General features: G+C 55.3%; 4 protein-coding genes across 6 annotated transcripts in view; 3 read left to right on the top strand and 1 right to left on the bottom strand.

Annotated features, from left to right (window-relative positions):
• LOC145517344 (uncharacterized) overlaps positions 1–21,791 on the bottom strand; it is a 325,418-nt gene that overhangs the window by 103,870 nt on the left and 199,757 nt on the right. Inside the window, exons 2-11 of one of the 3 annotated variants that reach the window (XR_014061974.1) lie at positions 21,227–21,484; positions 20,500–20,611; positions 13,585–13,842; positions 12,857–12,968; positions 10,649–10,765; positions 8,442–8,667; positions 5,942–6,199; positions 5,214–5,325; positions 4,896–4,993; positions 3,800–4,392 (exon numbers count right to left, since the gene is read on the bottom strand). The gene's annotated coding sequence lies outside the window, so the exon portion shown is untranslated. Of the gene's footprint in view, positions 1–798; positions 1,025–3,005; positions 3,123–3,799; positions 4,393–4,895; positions 4,994–5,213; positions 5,326–5,941; positions 6,200–8,441; positions 8,668–10,648; positions 10,766–12,856; positions 12,969–13,584; positions 13,843–20,499; positions 20,707–21,226; positions 21,485–21,791 lie in introns of those variants that run through there. The other 2 variants (XR_014061968.1, XM_081519625.1) reach the window with 2 other exon arrangements.
• On the top strand, positions 1,367–5,327 carry LOC145517296 (uncharacterized). The gene is made up of 3 exons (XM_081519574.1): positions 1,367–1,559; positions 1,959–2,271; positions 2,524–5,327. Exons 1-3 carry the CDS (start codon positions 1,425–1,427, stop codon positions 3,150–3,152), a joined length of 1,077 nt encoding a protein of 358 aa, XP_081375700.1. The 5' UTR covers positions 1,367–1,424; the 3' UTR covers positions 3,153–5,327.
• Positions 9,010–12,969, top strand: LOC145517292 (uncharacterized). The gene is made up of 3 exons (XM_081519570.1): positions 9,010–9,202; positions 9,602–9,914; positions 10,167–12,969. Exons 1-3 carry the CDS (start codon positions 9,068–9,070, stop codon positions 10,793–10,795), a joined length of 1,077 nt encoding a protein of 358 aa, XP_081375696.1. The 5' UTR covers positions 9,010–9,067; the 3' UTR covers positions 10,796–12,969.
• Positions 14,477–18,470, top strand: LOC145517180 (uncharacterized). The gene is made up of 3 exons (XM_081519445.1): positions 14,477–16,845; positions 17,245–17,557; positions 17,810–18,470. The coding sequence occupies exons 1-3, from the start codon at positions 16,609–16,611 to the stop codon at positions 18,436–18,438; spliced, it is 1,179 nt and encodes a 392-aa protein (XP_081375571.1). The 5' UTR covers positions 14,477–16,608; the 3' UTR covers positions 18,439–18,470.

The raw sequence follows: 21,791 nt of genomic DNA, 5'->3' as shown, positions 1-21,791 counted from the left end.
CTCAGACCACCTCAATATCGGGGAAAACCTCACCCTAAAGGCTGATGTCATCAGATAGCTAGAAAGAAGCGTAGGTCAAAGGCTCCTTAACATCAGAGTCTCCTTGCCATTTGCTGGGCGGAGGTAGAAATGGGTCTCTTCAAGTAAGGGAAAGAGGTACACGAAGTACACCAATGGGTTTCCATCCAATGGAACCTCTTCACAACAGAGAAGCTAAGCAAGCATTCACAAATGCAAAAGAGAGGAAACGGAACACGAGAGACTCCTTGCAAGTGGTGTATCTGAGAAGGGGTTCATATGGAAAGAGACGAAGAATGCACAGCACTCAGATTCCAAGAAACACCACCACCACCCTTGACCCTTCCCCCATGACCAACTCCGACCTAAAGCCTTTCTCTCCCTCTAACCTATCCCTAAAACATAACCCTCATCTAATCATATACATGTGCATTCCTAGCATCCATCCGTCCACACACGAGAGAGAAAGAGGAAGACACAGACTGAATTGAGAAAGGAAAAGAGAGGGACACAGCCAGAGAGAGACACGGAACCAAAGAGAGGAAAGGAGTCGATGGTCCAGACTTTTCATCAATCTGTCTCGAAGGTAGAAGCAATGACAGCGCCCATCCACCCCAGAAGGGGGAAAAGGACGGAAGGTTTGGAGAGGAAAAGACAAGAACGCAGGGAGCCATTAGAAGCTCAGCCACCCGCAGAAGCCGAGCTGGGACACTTGAACAGAATCTCAATGGAAACAGAGGACCAGAAAGTTGGCCACTCTTTTCTATAAGAGAGGGAGACCTTCGAGTCTTCCTTTCGGTCCTCCAACTTGGATGCGGGGTCTCAAAACAGTCAGGAGGGGGAGTGCCTTTTCCTGGGTACCACGGCACATCCAGGCCTCGTTCTGCCCCATTCTGTGCTGTGTCAGCCCAGGAAGGAATCTTTCTTTCTGAAGTCTCAGCGCACACGCTCCACGTGATATCGGCCCCAGGTGGAAAGGCATGGAGCTGCTCGTAGGCCGACAGACCTAGGAAGCAGATGGGAGAATGACCGCCACTCTGCAGATGGAGAGACTGGGGAAACCCTGAGGGGCATATGCTTGTCCAGGGCCACACCACTTATGAGAAGAAGGAGCCTGGTCTGAGAGCAGCGGGGCCCTCGGAGCTCAGGCCCTGGCTGCACCCAGGCCTCCCCAGGGCTGTCGGCTGGGCTGGGTGGGTGTCACTGTGCCTGCACATGGCTTAAGGGTGGTGGTCGAGCAGTCAGAAACCCAGGGATTCGCTTGGGAAGTTTTGGGGAAGGGACCTCAGCACGAACCCCAGGAAATGATGTCACCTGCCGGCAACAGAACCCAACAGAACCCGCAACCCGGGTATCCAGGCCTCGAGAGCGGAGAGGAGCCCCCAGCCAGATCACTTGCTGCCGAGATGTTCTGCTGTTTGCCCCTGCCCAGAGGCCGGGGCCTCAGGAGAGCTCACAGGCAGTGTGCGTGGGCACCCTGTCGACGTTGGCTCAGGGCACCCCCGAGACGCCTCTGGCCCTTTGCCCGGAGAAACAGAAAGGTAACACGGGGAGCCCCAGGCCGGGCCAGGCCACCTCTCCCATGCCACCCGGAAACACCGGGTCCTTTGCCTGTGTGTGTGGATGCGGGTTTGTCGGGGTGTGTCTCCCTCAAGGAAGCCCAGGTGGATGTGGGGTCAGAAGCCTGCGGACAAGTTGTGTCCACACCCCAGGGGAGAGCATGCTGGGCGGGATGGGGAGAGTGCGGGCAGGGCCGGCCGCCCAGGCTGACCTCACACCCTCAGGTGGGTCTCTTTCCTCCCGGGTGGGGATCTGAGCAGACACACGTCTCTGACCCTTCTGGGCAGAGAAGTTCGAGCAGGCCGAAGCAGCGGCTCCACTGGCCAGGCCCAGCTCGGAAAACTCCCAGCATGGCTGGCTGACGGTCACTGTCGTTGCAGAGCTTCCCACGTGATGAGGCCGAGGACGGGGACACCCCATCCAGCTCCCGGAGGGAGGGGTCGGAGCACCACCCCCCCGCCCGTGAGGCCCAGTGCAGGCTCCAGGTGAGCGTGCCCACGGAGGCATCAGCCCCACCGGGGGCGAAGCGGAGGCGGGGAAGGCCTGCTGCCGAGACACCGCCCAGGATACACCCGGCGGCCCAGTCTGAGGCTGCCACGGAGCTCAGCACACCCGGCTCCGACCCAGAGTCCCGGGAACCCCGGCCTCTGAGGCAGCAGGAGGACCTGGAGCCCAGCACGCCAGAGCACAGAGGTGAGGACGCTGGGGCTGGTGTACGGGAGTGTGTGGGGAGGGGGTGCTGAGCTACACAGGGACGAGTCCCCGAAAGCTGCTGCTGGGCCTGCAGCAAGCGCTGGCCTCACACCCCCCGCCCCCCATCTTGCACACTTCAGTCCCAAAAGACATCCGACCCTGGGTATTCTTTGGGAATCTCTTGGAAGCTTTCTGTCCCGGGATACGCACATGCCAAGGCTGGCCTGCGGGCAAACGATGCTTCTCCCACAGCTCTAGCACTGGCCTCCAACTGGAACCAGGCTCCACTTCCCAGACCTGTCCCTACAGAGGTGGTGGCTCCAGGTGCAGGACCCAGGGATCCACCGAGGGCAGATGGAGAACCGAGACTTGCCCTCGCAGAGACACCAGGCCAGCTGGGTACTGGCCAGCACACCGGGCAGATCGGATCTCCGTGCCTGCAGGACCCCCAGCCCCAGGCACTGATGTCCCACCCCCTCAGCCAGAACCTCCACCTCCACGTGCACCTCTACCTGCTCGGCCTTTGGCAGGAGAACCCGAGGCAGAGGAGGAGTCACCGCCTCGGCAGGGAGAGCCTGCCCTGGCTCCCGCGCAACACCCAGACGCCCACGATGACTCACCCACCCCTGCAGGGAGAACGAGCCCCCGCTCTGGACAGAGACCCAGAGCCCTTGCCGGAAACACCACGTCCAGGGGAGCGGTCGGCTCTGCAGCCTCCATCCCTGTCTGCTCACCGTGGACGCCGTCAACTCGGTCTGCCCCCAGGGGACATGGAGTTCCTTTCCCCCGAACTGCTTTGCATTTGGTTTGTTTCCACCTTTCTGGTGATGTTTTCTTTTTTGCGTGGTTTCCTGTATTTTTGTTGGTTAAGTTGGGATTAGTAAACTTTTTCATCATTGTTGCAATTTGGGAACACTGTTGTGTAACTCTGGTGATACTGTGTTACCATCACCACTTTGTAGTTTCAGACCCGTTCCATCTTTATGCCCCACCCCCCAACAAAGCCTGGATTCAAGGCAAGCACGCCCTGTTCATCCCTCCGCCCGATCCTGAACACAATTTCATCTTTTCCTTCTGCATTCCTTCCTATATTCTTGGTGTCCCCAATCAATGACTCTCAGTGAAATGACTGAAGGAGTTTTTTTCGGACGCTCCACCTACTGTAAGACTCCACTGGAGAGTTCTCATGTTTATGTCCTTTGAACTAGCCTTTGATAGCTGAAAGGACGTTGTACGTCCTTTCAAGATACCATGTGCCAAACGAAGCCCTTTTGGCAAATGCCATCATTATCTCCAGGCAGGCATTGCTGTTTGAAGGGTGCCATCTCAGCCAGAAGGCAGAGGCTGAGCTCCTCTTGTTGCACCAGCTCCCAAAAGAAGCCAAGAAAGGGAGCTGGAACAACAAACCACCCCAACGCCCAGGAAAGCGTTCTTCATGACAGAAGGCTAGAAAATGACCCAACATCCTTGTGGCCCAGAACCCCTCTAGAAATTCACTGTTCCATAAAAAAGAGAAACAGATGGGAAGTTCCAAGGAGAGGCAATGCCCATGGCCAGTGTATTTTAGAGACGGCCTGACCGCTCCGGGGAAGACACGCACTGACAGAACCCCTTGGGAAACAGCCGTGATAGTCCTCACTGTCGTAAGGGATTCCTCTGGGGACAACCTGCCCTGGGCACCACACGAGGGAGCAGACCGGCTTCTCTTCCTCTGCCCCCACACCATTCACTCATGAAGGCAGCTCAGGTGTTCTCATGCCCTGCCTGCCTGCCTGCCTGGCTCATCCGTGAGCTGTGACCACCTCCAGGACAGGACTCCACCTTCTGCTCTCTGTGTACCGTGAATCTGCACACAGTGGGCTTTCAGAACCTTAGGAGACTTGAGCCATTCCCACTCGAGCCAGAACCCTCCCCAGGAAGGAAAACAGCTGTGGAGTCCTTTTGGCCCCAGCACTGGTTCCGAAACCCTGGCGGCTCCTAGAGCCTCTACGGTGTGAAGAGGGAGGTCCCTTTTGACAGAGCTTTCCGGCCGTCAGATCTAAGCTGCTGTTTCACTGTCAGCTGTGTCTCTTCCGTTGCAGTGTTGCAGGTGGGCCACGCTGCTCCAAAGGAGCTCACAAGCTGAGTTTCAAGGGAGGTATTGAGAGGACAGGGATGGCTACAACGTGCTGCAAACTGAGTGAGGGTCCCCACAATCCTCAGCAAAGGTGTGTGGTGTGCAAGTGGGGAGTAGAGGGCCCCCAAGTTCCAAAGGAAGGGAGGTACTCGGGAGCTAAAGCCCTTGGCTGCTGTGGTAGCAGCTGCAGATGGCAGCTCGTCCACAGTGCACTTCGAATGAGGTCATATGAGCGGGACTCTGGAAATGGCTCCGAAATCCAGAGAAAGGGGTCAGGGTATGTGGGAATCCGGCGGGGGTGGGGGGTGGATGAAGGAAGGTGTCCTTCCTCTCTCCAGTGCAATTTGGTTTGGTGAGTCTCAAAGCTACCAGATGGCACTTCCCAAGTCAGGCCCCCGCAGGAATCAGGGTGGGCTGCATGCCTCGGCCCCTGCCACAGGGACAAGCCACACCAGTGGCCTCCCTGAGCTCCAATGGCCGGATCTGGGGGTTCTGTCTGGGTGCACACCTGCTTGTTCTGGCCAAGTTCCCCGCTTCTCTGAGCACCAGCTTCAACCTCTCGAATGAGGACATCGATTGCTACCTTGGCACGTTACTCTCTTCATCCTGTGAAGACTCATTAGGCTTATCCTACAATTACTAGCTGGCCCGAGGAGATATCTCCTGAATCCAGATTAAGCTGGAGTCTCCCAGGCTCATCTGGCATGTCTTCCCTGAAGTCTGCCAAAACCCACACCCTTGCGTTTCCAGGGACTCCCCTTAGCCAGCTGGGCAGAAAACCCAGCATGTTTCAAACAAGCTGACAGACAAGCGGGAGAGGACTCACGGGCAGACGGCTTCCCTCAGGTCTCGGGTGGAGCTCTGGGACCACAGCAGCAACAGGCCATCCCAGTCCCTGGGCTCAGCAGCGCCCTCATTCTCACGCCGGCGGCTCTGCCCTGAGGGGAGCAGGAAGGTCACCAACTGCCGCAGGCGGACCTCACGCCCCTCCCACTTATGGAGCCTGACCTCCCCCGGCCCCACCCCTTCCCCTACCCCAGCAGGACGAGAGCTCCTCTTCCCCTGGCTTCTAACGTGAGGCCCGGCCCTGGGCCCCGACTGGGCACTGCCCCAGTCCGGAGCCAATCACAGTGGCCAAGGAGGTGGAAGGCACCGATTGGCCAGGGCCAGGTCATGTGACCATACTCCCCAGGAAACTCAAATATTACCAAGATTCCCTAAGAAACCAATGAACAAAATTATCCAGTAAAGGCAAACCGTACTTTTTAATGAGGCCAAAGTCACAGAAAAAAAAAAAAAAAAAGCTTCACAATGAAGTGCTCAAGGAAGCTACAAAATAAACTTTCAAAAAAGTTTAGTAGTTTTTTTAATAGGGTGACGGAGAGCTATACCTATCCCATATATGTGAATTTAGGTTTAAACTAGATTTCCCTTGGCTATTTTATAAGACAAAAAAACCCACATCACCCCCTTTTACTCCCCCCCACACCCAAAAAGTGTTTTAATCTATTGAATTTTTGTGTCCTCAGTTGTGTCTGATTCACGGCAACTCACGATCTCTACACAGCCAGGCTCTTCCGTCCATGGAATTCAGGGCAATTTTTTCTGTCACAGTAAATGCCCACCCTGGGTGATCCAAACGGAAGGGCTCAGAGGCTCCTGAGAGACTAACTCCTTTCAGCTGAGCACAGAGCTGGCTCCTCACTGGGATGCCTGTGGCCTGGGGCTCCCAGAGGGGAGAGCAGCACTCGCCCCACCGTGTGGTCACTGCTGGAAGTGCAGGCTGCTCCTCACTCCCCCTTGACAGTGTCCCTGAGGGCAGAACAGTGTGAAGTTAATCAAGGTGGAAACGCAAACTCCAATGCAAGCAAACTTCCCTCAAGGTCTCCAATACCACTCAGGAACAGGGTATTGGAAACTGCAGGGGATGACATGAATGAAGATGGAGACTTGACACCTTACACCGAGTTCACTTCCAGTTATCCCTAGACAAACATTCCATGAAAACTTGTCACAAATCTAGAGGAACAATGAGCCGAAACCGGACACGTGCTTTGAGTCTTCACACACAAAACTAAAAGGCAGTCCACAAAAAAAACCAGGAGAATACAGTGGACTTTGCAAAATCAAAGATATCTACTGTGGGAAAGACCTCAGTACAAAAGCAAAAGACAGGTCATACATCGCGAGACGAATGAGTGGAAACACAAAGCTTATCAAGGATGTGTCTCCAAACAGACAAAGAACACCAACACAACAAGCCTGTGAAAACTAGGGAAAGGTCTGAAGGGACACCAGACTGAGGAAGACACACACAGAGTATCCCGGATGATGTCCAGCACTGAGGGCCTGAAGAATCAACAGTCTAGTTGTACCTCCTCAGGCCTGTGTGACCCTGGGTGAGGCCTCTGTTTCCCGGTGGCTCTGAGAGATGGACAGGGAGGAAGGGGAAGAGAAATCACTTGCATTTCTAATACTCACAGCAAAGTCTTCCAATGAGAAGGGAATTATCACCCCCACTGACAATGCCATTCACTGAAGTGATCCCCACGGGTCCATCTAACCCAGAAGGGAAGGAAGGACCTGTTCTCACAAAACGGCGAGAGATGGAAGAAGGAAGATCAAGCCCACACCAATCCCTGGAAAGAGAAGCTGTGCTCAGGGCTTGAAAGAATTCCTATTTGGAAAATGATATCCCAGCCCCACAAGGCAATCCACAGCTTCGATGCTATTCCTCCCAAAATGCCAATGCATTTTCGCACCCAACCAAGAATTGCAAAAGGGGTACGGAAACAGAAAAGAGCCTAAATTGTCAATACAATCCGACGAAAAAGCCCCGATACGGACATCCAAGGTTGTGTGAAAGGAAATTAGACGACCAAACTAGGATCCTCAGGAGAGTATCGGAGAAGGCAATGGCGACCCACTCCAGTACTCTTGCCTGGAAAATGCCCTGGACGGAGGAGCCTGGTAGGCTGCAGGCCATGGGGTCGCGCAGAGTCAGACACGACTGAGGTGACTTAGCCGCAGCAGCAGCAGCAGGAGCCGGACAGTATGCTATTGGGAATACAACAACACACACAGATCCAGATCGATGGAATAAAGTTGAGGGTCCAGACACAGACCCCAGCATCCATGCTCAACTCATCTCTGACACAGAAGGGGAGAATATCCAAATGGGAACAAGAAAGCCTCTTCAATACATGTCCATGGGAAAACCAGACAGCTACATCTGAAGAACGCTATTGGTTTTGATCTCAGACCACCTCAATATCGGGGAAAACCTCACCCTAAAGGCTGATGTCATGAGATAGCTAGAAAGAAGCGTAGGTCAAAGGCTCCTTAACATCAGAGTCTCCTTGCCATTTGCTGGGCGGAGGTAGAAATGGGTCTCTTCAAGTAAGGGAAAGAGGTACACGAAGTACACCAATGGGTTTCCATCCAATGGAACCTCTTCACAACAGAGAAGCTAAGCAAGCATTCACAAATGCAAAAGAGAGGAAACGGAACACGAGAGACTCCTTGCAAGTGGTGTATCTGAGAAGGGGTTCATATGGAAAGAGACGAAGAATGCACAGCACTCAGATTCCAAGAAACACCACCACCACCCTTGACCCTTCCCCCATGACCAACTCCGACCTAAAGCCTTTCTCTCCCTCTAACCTATCCCTAAAACATAACCCTCATCTAATCATATACATGTGCATTCCTAGCATCCATCCGTCCACACACGAGAGAGAAAGAGGAAGACACAGACTGAATTGAGAAAGGAAAAGAGAGGGACACAGCCAGAGAGAGACACGGAACCAAAGAGAGGAAAGGAGTCGATGGTCCAGACTTTTCATCAATCTGTCTCGAAGGTAGAAGCAATGACAGCGCCCATCCACCCCAGAAGGGGGAAAAGGACGGAAGGTTTGGAGAGGAAAAGACAAGAACGCAGGGAGCCATTAGAAGCTCAGCCACCCGCAGAAGCCGAGCTGGGACACTTGAACAGAATCTCAATGGAAACAGAGGACCAGAAAGTTGGCCACTCTTTTCTATAAGAGAGGGAGACCTTCGAGTCTTCCTTTCGGTCCTCCAACTTGGATGCGGGGTCTCAAAACAGTCAGGAGGGGGAGTGCCTTTTCCTGGGTACCACGGCACATCCAGGCCTCGTTCTGCCCCATTCTGTGCTGTGTCAGCCCAGGAAGGAATCTTTCTTTCTGAAGTCTCAGCGCACACGCTCCACGTGATATCGGCCCCAGGTGGAAAGGCATGGAGCTGCTCGTAGGCCGACAGACCTAGGAAGCAGATGGGAGAATGACCGCCACTCTGCAGATGGAGAGACTGGGGAAACCCTGAGGGGCATATGCTTGTCCAGGGCCACACCACTTATGAGAAGAAGGAGCCTGGTCTGAGAGCAGCGGGGCCCTCGGAGCTCAGGCCCTGGCTGCACCCAGGCCTCCCCAGGGCTGTCGGCTGGGCTGGGTGGGTGTCACTGTGCCTGCACATGGCTTAAGGGTGGTGGTCGAGCAGTCAGAAACCCAGGGATTCGCTTGGGAAGTTTTGGGGAAGGGACCTCAGCACGAACCCCAGGAAATGATGTCACCTGCCGGCAACAGAACCCAACAGAACCCGCAACCCGGGTATCCAGGCCTCGAGAGCGGAGAGGAGCCCCCAGCCAGATCACTTGCTGCCGAGATGTTCTGCTGTTTGCCCCTGCCCAGAGGCCGGGGCCTCAGGAGAGCTCACAGGCAGTGTGCGTGGGCACCCTGTCGACGTTGGCTCAGGGCACCCCCGAGACGCCTCTGGCCCTTTGCCCGGAGAAACAGAAAGGTAACACGGGGAGCCCCAGGCCGGGCCAGGCCACCTCTCCCATGCCACCCGGAAACACCGGGTCCTTTGCCTGTGTGTGTGGATGCGGGTTTGTCGGGGTGTGTCTCCCTCAAGGAAGCCCAGGTGGATGTGGGGTCAGAAGCCTGCGGACAAGTTGTGTCCACACCCCAGGGGAGAGCATGCTGGGCGGGATGGGGAGAGTGCGGGCAGGGCCGGCCGCCCAGGCTGACCTCACACCCTCAGGTGGGTCTCTTTCCTCCCGGGTGGGGATCTGAGCAGACACACGTCTCTGACCCTTCTGGGCAGAGAAGTTCGAGCAGGCCGAAGCAGCGGCTCCACTGGCCAGGCCCAGCTCGGAAAACTCCCAGCATGGCTGGCTGACGGTCACTGTCGTTGCAGAGCTTCCCACGTGATGAGGCCGAGGACGGGGACACCCCATCCAGCTCCCGGAGGGAGGGGTCGGAGCACCACCCCCCCGCCCGTGAGGCCCAGTGCAGGCTCCAGGTGAGCGTGCCCACGGAGGCATCAGCCCCACCGGGGGCGAAGCGGAGGCGGGGAAGGCCTGCTGCCGAGACACCGCCCAGGATACACCCGGCGGCCCAGTCTGAGGCTGCCACGGAGCTCAGCACACCCGGCTCCGACCCAGAGTCCCGGGAACCCCGGCCTCTGAGGCAGCAGGAGGACCTGGAGCCCAGCACGCCAGAGCACAGAGGTGAGGACGCTGGGGCTGGTGTACGGGAGTGTGTGGGGAGGGGGTGCTGAGCTACACAGGGACGAGTCCCCGAAAGCTGCTGCTGGGCCTGCAGCAAGCGCTGGCCTCACACCCCCCGCCCCCCATCTTGCACACTTCAGTCCCAAAAGACATCCGACCCTGGGTATTCTTTGGGAATCTCTTGGAAGCTTTCTGTCCCGGGATACGCACATGCCAAGGCTGGCCTGCGGGCAAACGATGCTTCTCCCACAGCTCTAGCACTGGCCTCCAACTGGAACCAGGCTCCACTTCCCAGACCTGTCCCTACAGAGGTGGTGGCTCCAGGTGCAGGACCCAGGGATCCACCGAGGGCAGATGGAGAACCGAGACTTGCCCTCGCAGAGACACCAGGCCAGCTGGGTACTGGCCAGCACACCGGGCAGATCGGATCTCCGTGCCTGCAGGACCCCCAGCCCCAGGCACTGATGTCCCACCCCCTCAGCCAGAACCTCCACCTCCACGTGCACCTCTACCTGCTCGGCCTTTGGCAGGAGAACCCGAGGCAGAGGAGGAGTCACCGCCTCGGCAGGGAGAGCCTGCCCTGGCTCCCGCGCAACACCCAGACGCCCACGATGACTCACCCACCCCTGCAGGGAGAACGAGCCCCCGCTCTGGACAGAGACCCAGAGCCCTTGCCGGAAACACCACGTCCAGGGGAGCGGTCGGCTCTGCAGCCTCCATCCCTGTCTGCTCACCGTGGACGCCGTCAACTCGGTCTGCCCCCAGGGGACATGGAGTTCCTTTCCCCCGAACTGCTTTGCATTTGGTTTGTTTCCACCTTTCTGGTGATGTTTTCTTTTTTGCGTGGTTTCCTGTATTTTTGTTGGTTAAGTTGGGATTAGTAAACTTTTTCATCATTGTTGCAATTTGGGAACACTGTTGTGTAACTCTGGTGATACTGTGTTACCATCACCACTTTGTAGTTTCAGACCCGTTCCATCTTTATGCCCCACCCCCCAACAAAGCCTGGATTCAAGGCAAGCACGCCCTGTTCATCCCTCCGCCCGATCCTGAACACAATTTCATCTTTTCCTTCTGCATTCCTTCCTATATTCTTGGTGTCCCCAATCAATGACTCTCAGTGAAATGACTGAAGGAGTTTTTTTCGGACGCTCCACCTACTGTAAGACTCCACTGGAGAGTTCTCATGTTTATGTCCTTTGAACTAGCCTTTGATAGCTGAAAGGACGTTGTACGTCCTTTCAAGATACCATGTGCCAAACGAAGCCCTTTTGGCAAATGCCATCATTATCTCCAGGCAGGCATTGCTGTTTGAAGGGTGCCATCTCAGCCAGAAGGCAGAGGCTGAGCTCCTCTTGTTGCACCAGCTCCCAAAAGAAGCCAAGAAAGGGAGCTGGAACAACAAACCACCCCAACGCCCAGGAAAGCGTTCTTCATGACAGAAGGCTAGAAAATGACCCAACATCCTTGTGGCCCAGAACCCCTCTAGAAATTCACTGTTCCATAAAAAAGAGAAACAGATGGGAAGTTCCAAGGAGAGGCAATGCCCATGGCCAGTGTATTTTAGAGACGGCCTGACCGCTCCGGGGAAGACACGCACTGACAGAACCCCTTGGGAAACAGCCGTGATAGTCCTCACTGTCGTAAGGGATTCCTCTGGGGACAACCTGCCCTGGGCACCACACGAGGGAGCAGACCGGCTTCTCTTCCTCTGCCCCCACACCATTCACTCATGAAGGCAGCTCAGGTGTTCTCATGCCCTGCCTGCCTGCCTGCCTGGCTCATCCGTGAGCTGTGACCACCTCCAGGACAGGACTCCACCTTCTGCTCTCTGTGTACCGTGAATCTGCACACAGTGGGCTTTCAGAACCTTAGGAGACTTGAGCCATTCCCACTCGAGCCAGAACCCTCCCCAGGAAGGAAAACAGCTGTGGAGTCCTTTTGGCCCCAGCACTGGTTCCGAAACCCTGGCGGCTCCTAGAGCCTCTACGGTGTGAAGAGGGAGGTCCCTTTTGACAGAGCTTTCCGGCCGTCAGATCTAAGCTGCTGTTTCACTGTCAGCTGTGTCTCTTCCGTTGCAGTGTTGCAGGTGGGCCACGCTGCTCCAAAGGAGCTCACAAGCTGAGTTTCAAGGGAGGTATTGAGAGGACAGGGATGGCTACAACGTGCTGCAAACTGAGTGAGGGTCCCCACAATCCTCAGCAAAGGTGTGTGGTGTGCAAGTGGGGAGTAGAGGGCCCCCAAGTTCCAAAGGAAGGGAGGTACTCGGGAGCTAAAGCCCTTGGCTGCTGTGGTAGCAGCTGCAGATGGCAGCTCGTCCACAGTGCACTTCGAATGAGGTCATATGAGCGGGACTCTGGAAATGGCTCCGAAATCCAGAGAAAGGGGTCAGGGTATGTGGGAATCCGGCGGGGGTGGGGGGTGGATGAAGGAAGGTGTCCTTCCTCTCTCCAGTGCAATTTGGTTTGGTGAGTCTCAAAGCTACCAGATGGCACTTCCCAAGTCAGGCCCCCGCAGGAATCAGGGTGGGCTGCATGCCTCGGCCCCTGCCACAGGGACAAGCCACACCAGTGGCCTCCCTGAGCTCCAATGGCCGGATCTGGGGGTTCTGTCTGGGTGCACACCTGCTTGTTCTGGCCAAGTTCCCCGCTTCTCTGAGCACCAGCTTCAACCTCTCGAATGAGGACATCGATTGCTACCTTGGCACGTTACTCTCTTCATCCTGTGAAGACTCATTAGGCTTATCCTACAATTACTAGCTGGCCCGAGGAGATATCTCCTGAATCCAGATTAAGCTGGAGTCTCCCAGGCTCATCTGGCATGTCTTCCCTGAAGTCTGCCAAAACCCACACCCTTGCGTTTCCAGGGACTCCCCTTAGCCAGCTGGGCAGAAAACCCAGCATGTTTCAAACAAGCTGACAGACAAGCGGGAGAGGACTCACGGGCAGACGGCTTCCCTCAGGTCTCGGGTGGAGCTCTGGGACCACAGCAGCAACAGGCCATCCCAGTCCCTGGGCTCAGCAGCGCCCTCATTCTCACGCCGGCGGCTCTGCCCTGAGGGGAGCAGGAAGGTCACCAACTGCCGCAGGCGGACCTCACGCCCCTCCCACTTATGGAGCCTGACCTCCCCCGGCCCCACCCCTTCCCCTACCCCAGCAGGACGAGAGCTCCTCTTCCCCTGGCTTCTAACGTGAGGCCCGGCCCTGGGCCCCGACTGGGCACTGCCCCAGTCCGGAGCCAATCACAGTGGCCAAGGAGGTGGAAGGCACCGATTGGCCAGGGCCAGGTCATGTGACCATACTCCCCAGGAAACTCAAATATTACCAAGATTCCCTAAGAAACCAATGAACAAAATTATCCAGTAAAGGCAAACCGTACTTTTTAATGAGGCCAAAGTCACAGAAAAAAAAAAAAAAAAAGCTTCACAATGAAGTGCTCAAGGAAGCTACAAAATAAACTTTCAAAAAAGTTTAGTAGTTTTTTTAATAGGGTGACGGAGAGCTATACCTATCCCATATATGTGAATTTAGGTTTAAACTAGATTTCCCTTGGCTATTTTATAAGACAAAAAAACCCACATCACCCCCTTTTACTCCCCCCCACACCCAAAAAGTGTTTTAATCTATTGAATTTTTGTGTCCTCAGTTGTGTCTGATTCACGGCAACTCACGATCTCTACACAGCCAGGCTCTTCCGTCCATGGAATTCAGGGCAATTTTTTCTGTCACAGTAAATGCCCACCCTGGGTGATCCAAACGGAAGGGCTCAGAGGCTCCTGAGAGACTAACTCCTTTCAGCTGAGCACAGAGCTGGCTCCTCACTGGGATGCCTGTGGCCTGGGGCTCCCAGAGGGGAGAGCAGCACTCGCCCCACCGTGTGGTCACTGCTGGAAGTGCAGGCTGCTCCTCACTCCCCCTTGACAGTGTCCCTGAGGGCAGAACAGTGTGAAGTTAATCAAGGTGGAAACGCAAACTCCAATGCAAGCAAACTTCCCTCAAGGTCTCCAATACCACTCAGGAACAGGGTATTGGAAACTGCAGGGGATGACATGAATGAAGATGGAGACTTGACACCTTACACCGAGTTCACTTCCAGTTATCCCTAGACAAACATTCCATGAAAACTTGTCACAAATCTAGAGGAACAATGAGCCGAAACCGGACACGTGCTTTGAGTCTTCACACACAAAACTAAAAGGCAGTCCACAAAAAAAACCAGGAGAATACAGTGGACTTTGCAAAATCAAAGATATCTACTGTGGGAAAGACCTCAGTACAAAAGCAAAAGACAGGTCATACATCGCGAGACGAATGAGTGGAAACACAAAGCTTATCAAGGATGTGTCTCCAAACAGACAAAGAACACCAACACAACAAGCCTGTGAAAACTAGGGAAAGGTCTGAAGGGACACCAGACTGAGGAAGACACACACAGAGTATCCCGGATGATGTCCAGCACTGAGGGCCTGAAGAATCAACAGTCTAGTTGTACCTCCTCAGGCCTGTGTGACCCTGGGTGAGGCCTCTGTTTCCCGGTGGCTCTGAGAGATGGACAGGGAGGAAGGGGAAGAGAAATCACTTGCATTTCTAATACTCACAGCAAAGTCTTCCAATGAGAAGGGAATTATCACCCCCACTGACAATGCCATTCACTGAAGTGATCCCCACGGGTCCATCTAACCCAGAAGGGAAGGAAGGACCTGTTCTCACAAAACGGCGAGAGATGGAAGAAGGAAGATCAAGCCCACACCAATCCCTGGAAAGAGAAGCTGTGCTCAGGGCTTGAAAGAATTCCTATTTGGAAAATGATATCCCAGCCCCACAAGGCAATCCACAGCTTCGATGCTATTCCTCCCAAAATGCCAATGCATTTTCGCACCCAACCAAGAATTGCAAAAGGGGTACGGAAACAGAAAAGAGCCTAAATTGTCAATACAATCCGACGAAAAAGCCCCGATACGGACATCCAAGGTTGTGTGAAAGGAAATTAGACGACCAAACTAGGATCCTCAGGAGAGTATCGGAGAAGGCAATGGCGACCCACTCCAGTACTCTTGCCTGGAAAATGCCCTGGACGGAGGAGCCTGGTAGGCTGCAGGCCATGGGGTCGCGCAGAGTCAGACACGACTGAAGTGACTTAGCCGCAGCAGCAGCAGCAGGAGCCGGACAGTATGCTATTGGGAATACAACAACACACACAGATCCAGATCGATGGAATAAAGTTGAGGGTCCAGACACAGACCCCAGCATCCATGCTCAACTCATCTCTGACACAGAAGGGGAGAATATCCAAATGGGAACAAGAAAGCCTCTTCAATACATGTCCATGGGAAAACCAGACAGCTACATCTGAAGAACGCTATTGGTTTTGATCTCAGACCACCTCAATATCGGGGAAAACCTCACCCTAAAGGCTGATGTCATGAGATAGCTAGAAAGAAGCGTAGGTCAAAGGCTCCTTAACATCAGAGTCTCCTTGCCATTTGCTGGGCGGAGGTAGAAATGGGTCTCTTCAAGTAAGGGAAAGAGGTACACGAAGTACACCAATGGGTTTCCATCCAATGGAACCTCTTCACAACAGAGAAGCTAAGCAAGCATTCACAAATGCAAAAGAGAGGAAACGGAACACGAGAGACTCCTTGCAAGTGGTGTATCTGAGAAGGGGTTCATATGGAAAGAGACGAAGAATGCACAGCACTCAGATTCCAAGAAACACCACCACCACCCTTGACCCTTCCCCCATGACCAACTCCGACCTAAAGCCTTTCTCTCCCTCTAACCTATCCCTAAAACATAACCCTCATCTAATCATATACATGTGCATTCCTAGCATCCATCCGTCCACACACGAGAGAGAAAGAGGAAGACACAGACTGAATTGAGAAAGGAAAAGAGAGGGACACAGCCAGAGAGAGACACGGAACCAAAGAGAGGAAAGGAGTCGATGGTCCAGACTTTTCATCAATCTGTCTCGAAGGTAGAAGCAATGACAGCGCCCATCCACCCCAGAAGGGGAAAAAGGACGGAAGGTTTGGAGAGGAAAAGACAAGAACGCAGGGAGCCATTAGAAGCTCAGCCACCCGCAGAAGCCGAGCTGGGACACTTGAACAGAATCTCAATGGAAACAGAGGACCAGAAAGTTGGCCACTCTTTTCTATAAGAGAGGGAGACCTTCGAGTCTTCCTTTCGGTCCTCCAACTTGGATGCGGGGTCTCAAAACAGTCAGGAGGGGGAGTGCCTTTTCCTGGGTACCACGGCACATCCAGGCCTCGTTCTGCCCCATTCTGTGCTGTGTCAGCCCAGGAAGGAATCTTTCTTTCTGAAGTCTCAGCGCACACGCTCCACGTGATATCGGCCCCAGGTGGAAAGGCATGGAGCTGCTCGTAGGCCGACAGACCTAGGAAGCAGATGGGAGAATGACCGCCACTCTGCAGATGGAGAGACTGGGGAAACCCTGAGGGGCATATGCTTGTCCAGGGCCACACCACTTATGAGAAGAAGGAGCCTGGTCTGAGAGCAGCGGGGCCCTCGGAGCTCAGGCCCTGGCTGCACCCAGGCCTCCCCAGGGCTGTCGGCTGGGCTGGGTGGGTGTCACTGTGCCTGCACATGGCTTAAGGGTGGTGGTCGAGCAGTCAGAAACCCAGGGATTCGCTTGGGAAGTTTTGGGGAAGGGACCTCAGCACGAACCCCAGGAAATGATGTCACCTGCCGGCAACAGAACCCAACAGAACCCGCAACCCGGGTATCCAGGCCTCGAGAGCGGAGAGGAGCCCCCAGCCAGATCACTTGCTGCCGAGATGTTCTGCTGTTTGCCCCTGCCCAGAGGCCGGGGCCTCAGGAGAGCTCACAGGCAGTGTGCGTGGGCACCCTGTCGACGTTGGCTCAGGGCACCCCCGAGACGCCTCTGGCCCTTTGCCCGGAGAAACAGAAAGGTAACACGGGGAGCCCCAGGCCGGGCCAGGCCACCTCTCCCATGCCACCCGGAAACACCGGGTCCTTTGCCTGTGTGTGTGGATGCGGGTTTGTCGGGGTGTGTCTCCCTCAAGGAAGCCCAGGTGGATGTGGGGTCAGAAGCCTGCGGACAAGTTGTGTCCACACCCCAGGGGAGAGCATGCTGGGCGGGATGGGGAGAGTGCGGGCAGGGCCGGCCGCCCAGGCTGACCTCACACCCTCAGGTGGGTCTCTTTCCTCCCGGGTGGGGATCTGAGCAGACACACGTCTCTGACCCTTCTGGGCAGAGAAGTTCGAGCAGGCCGAAGCAGCGGCTCCACTGGCCAGGCCCAGCTCGGAAAACTCCCAGCATGGCTGGCTGACGGTCACTGTCGTTGCAGAGCTTCCCACGTGATGAGGCCGAGGACGGGGACACCCCATCCAGCTCCCGGAGGGAGGGGTCGGAGCACCACCCCCCCGCCCGTGAGGCCCAGTGCAGGCTCCAGGTGAGCGTGCCCACGGAGGCATCAGCCCCACCGGGGGCGAAGCGGAGGCGGGGAAGGCCTGCTGCCGAGACACCGCCCAGGATACACCCGGCGGCCCAGTCTGAGGCTGCCACGGAGCTCAGCACACCCGGCTCCGACCCAGAGTCCCGGGAACCCCGGCCTCTGAGGCAGCAGGAGGACCTGGAGCCCAGCACGCCAGAGCACAGAGGTGAGGACGCTGGGGCTGGTGTACGGGAGTGTGTGGGGAGGGGGTGCTGAGCTACACAGGGACGAGTCCCCGAAAGCTGCTGCTGGGCCTGCAGCAAGCGCTGGCCTCACACCCCCCGCCCCCCATCTTGCACACTTCAGTCCCAAAAGACATCCGACCCTGGGTATTCTTTGGGAATCTCTTGGAAGCTTTCTGTCCCGGGATACGCACATGCCAAGGCTGGCCTGCGGGCAAACGATGCTTCTCCCACAGCTCTAGCACTGGCCTCCAACTGGAACCAGGCTCCACTTCCCAGACCTGTCCCTACAGAGGTGGTGGCTCCAGGTGCAGGACCCAGGGATCCACCGAGGGCAGATGGAGAACCGAGACTTGCCCTCGCAGAGACACCAGGCCAGCTGGGTACTGGCCAGCACACCGGGCAGATCGGATCTCCGTGCCTGCAGGACCCCCAGCCCCAGGCACTGATGTCCCACCCCCTCAGCCAGAACCTCCACCTCCACGTGCACCTCTACCTGCTCGGCCTTTGGCAGGAGAACCCGAGGCAGAGGAGGAGTCACCGCCTCGGCAGGGAGAGCCTGCCCTGGCTCCCGCGCAACACCCAGACGCCCACGATGACTCACCCACCCCTGCAGGGAGAACGAGCCCCCGCTCTGGACAGAGACCCAGAGCCCTTGCCGGAAACACCACGTCCAGGGGAGCGGTCGGCTCTGCAGCCTCCATCCCTGTCTGCTCACCGTGGACGCCGTCAACTCGGTCTGCCCCCAGGGGACATGGAGTTCCTTTCCCCCGAACTGCTTTGCATTTGGTTTGTTTCCACCTTTCTGGTGATGTTTTCTTTTTTGCGTGGTTTCCTGTATTTTTGTTGGTTAAGTTGGGATTAGTAAACTTTTTCATCATTGTTGCAATTTGGGAACACTGTTGTGTAACTCTGGTGATACTGTGTTACCATCACCACTTTGTAGTTTCAGACCCGTTCCATCTTTATGCCCCACCCCCCAACAAAGCCTGGATTCAAGGCAAGCACGCCCTGTTCATCCCTCCGCCCGATCCTGAACACAATTTCATCTTTTCCTTCTGCATTCCTTCCTATATTCTTGGTGTCCCCAATCAATGACTCTCAGTGAAATGACTGAAGGAGTTTTTTTCGGACGCTCCACCTACTGTAAGACTCCACTGGAGAGTTCTCATGTTTATGTCCTTTGAACTAGCCTTTGATAGCTGAAAGGACGTTGTACGTCCTTTCAAGATACCATGTGCCAAACGAAGCCCTTTTGGCAAATGCCATCATTATCTCCAGGCAGGCATTGCTGTTTGAAGGGTGCCATCTCAGCCAGAAGGCAGAGGCTGAGCTCCTCTTGTTGCACCAGCTCCCAAAAGAAGCCAAGAAAGGGAGCTGGAACAACAAACCACCCCAACGCCCAGGAAAGCGTTCTTCATGACAGAAGGCTAGAAAATGACCCAACATCCTTGTGGCCCAGAACCCCTCTAGAAATTCACTGTTCCATAAAAAAGAGAAACAGATGGGAAGTTCCAAGGAGAGGCAATGCCCATGGCCAGTGTATTTTAGAGACGGCCTGACCGCTCCGGGGAAGACACGCACTGACAGAACCCCTTGGGAAACAGCCGTGATAGTCCTCACTGTCGTAAGGGATTCCTCTGGGGACAACCTGCCCTGGGCACCACACGAGGGAGCAGACCGGCTTCTCTTCCTCTGCCCCCACACCATTCACTCATGAAGGCAGCTCAGGTGTTCTCATGCCCTGCCTGCCTGCCTGCCTGGCTCATCCGTGAGCTGTGACCACCTCCAGGACAGGACTCCACCTTCTGCTCTCTGTGTACCGTGAATCTGCACACAGTGGGCTTTCAGAACCTTAGGAGACTTGAGCCATTCCCACTCGAGCCAGAACCCTCCCCAGGAAGGAAAACAGCTGTGGAGTCCTTTTGGCCCCAGCACTGGTTCCGAAACCCTGGCGGCTCCTAGAGCCTCTACGGTGTGAAGAGGGAGGTCCCTTTTGACAGAGCTTTCCGGCCGTCAGATCTAAGCTGCTGTTTCACTGTCAGCTGTGTCTCTTCCGTTGCAGTGTTGCAGGTGGGCCACGCTGCTCCAAAGGAGCTCACAAGCTGAGTTTCAAGGGAGGTATTGAGAGGACAGGGATGGCTACAACGTGCTGCAAACTGAGTGAGGGTCCCCACAATCCTCAGCAAAGGTGTGTGGTGTGCAAGTGGGGAGTAGAGGGCCCCCAAGTTCCAAAGGAAGGGAGGTACTCGGGAGCTAAAGCCCTTGGCTGCTGTGGTAGCAGCTGCAGATGGCAGCTCGTCCACAGTGCACTTCGAATGAGGTCATATGAGCGGGACTCTGGAAATGGCTCCGAAATCCAGAGAAAGGGGTCAGGGTATGTGGGAATCCGGCGGGGGTGGGGGGTGGATGAAGGAAGGTGTCCTTCCTCTCTCCAGTGCAATTTGGTTTGGTGAGTCTCAAAGCTACCAGATGGCACTTCCCAAGTCAGGCCCCCGCAGGAATCAGGGTGGGCTGCATGCCTCGGCCCCTGCCACAGGGACAAGCCACACCAGTGGCCTCCCTGAGCTCCAATGGCCGGATCTGGGGGTTCTGTCTGGGTGCACACCTGCTTGTTCTGGCCAAGTTCCCCGCTTCTCTGAGCACCAGCTTCAACCTCTCGAATGAGGACATCGATTGCTACCTTGGCACGTTACTCTCTTCATCCTGTGAAGACTCATTAGGCTTATCCTACAATTACTAGCTGGCCCGAGGAGATATCTCCTGAATCCAGATTAAGCTGGAGTCTCCCAGGCTCATCTGGCATGTCTTCCCTGAAGTCTGCCAAAACCCACACCCTTGCGTTTCCAGGGACTCCCCTTAGCCAGCTGGGCAGAAAACCCAGCATGTTTCAAACAAGCTGACAGACAAGCGGGAGAGGACTCACGGGCAGACGGCTTCCCTCAGGTCTCGGGTGGAGCTCTGGGACCACAGCAGCAACAGGCCATCCCAGTCCCTGGGCTCAGCAGCGCCCTCATTCTCACGCCGGCGGCTCTGCCCTGAGGGGAGCAGGAAGGTCACCAACTGCCGCAGGCGGACCTCACGCCCCTCCCACTTATGGAGCCTGACCTCCCCCGGCCCCACCCCTTCCCCTACCCCAGCAGGACGAGAGCTCCTCTTCCCCTGGCTTCTAACGTGAGGCCCGGCCCTGGGCCCCGACTGGGCACTGCCCCAGTCCGGAGCCAATCACAGTGGCCAAGGAGGTGGAAGGCACCGATTGGCCAGGGCCAGGTCATGTGACCATACTCCCCAGGAAACTCAAATATTACCAAGATTCCCTAAGAAACCAATGAACAAAATTATCCAGTAAAGGCAAACCGTACTTTTTAATGAGGCCAAAGTCACAGAAAAAAAAAAAAAAAAGCTTCACAATGAAGTGCTCAAGGAAGCTACAAAATAAACTTTCAAAAAAGTTTAGTAGTTTTTTTAATAGGGTGACGGAGAGCTATACCTATCCCATATATGTGAATTTAGGTTTAAACTAGATTTCCCTTGGCTATTTTATAAGACAAAAAAACCCACATCACCCCCTTTTACTCCCCCCCACACCCAAAAAGTGTTTTAATCTATTGAATTTTTGTGTCCTCAGTTGTGTCTGATTCACGGCAACTCACGATCTCTACACAGCCAGGCTCTTCCGTCCATGGAATTCAGGGCAATTTTTTCTGTCACAGTAAATGCCCACCCTGGGTGATCCAAACGGAAGGGCTCAGAGGCTCCTGAGAGACTAACTCCTTTCAGCTGAGCACAGAGCTGGCTCCTCACTGGGATGCCTGTGGCCTGGGGCTCCCAGAGGGGAGAGCAGCACTCGCCCCACCGTGTGGTCACTGCTGGAAGTGCAGGCTGCTCCTCACTCCCCCTTGACAGTGTCCCTGAGGGCAGAACAGTGTGAAGTTAATCAAGGTGGAAACGCAAACTCCAATGCAAGCAAACTTCCCTCAAGGTCTCCAATACCACTCAGGAACAGGGTATTGGAAACTGCAGGGGATGACATGAATGAAGATGGAGACTTGACACCTTACACCGAGTTCACTTCCAGTTATCCCTAGACAAACATTCCATGAAAACTTGTCACAAATCTAGAGGAACAATGAGCCGAAACCGGACACGTGCTTTGAGTCTTCACACACAAAACTAAAAGGCAGTCCACAAAAAAAACCAGGAGAATACAGTGGACTT

Source organism: Giraffa tippelskirchi, chromosome 8 (assembly GCF_054371585.1).
Source record: "Giraffa tippelskirchi isolate mGirTip1 chromosome 8, T2T-mGirTip1v1.2.pri, whole genome shotgun sequence".
Classification (NCBI taxonomy): domain Eukaryota; kingdom Metazoa; phylum Chordata; class Mammalia; order Artiodactyla; family Giraffidae; genus Giraffa; species Giraffa tippelskirchi.
This window is presented reverse-complemented; position numbering and strand designations above follow the sequence as displayed.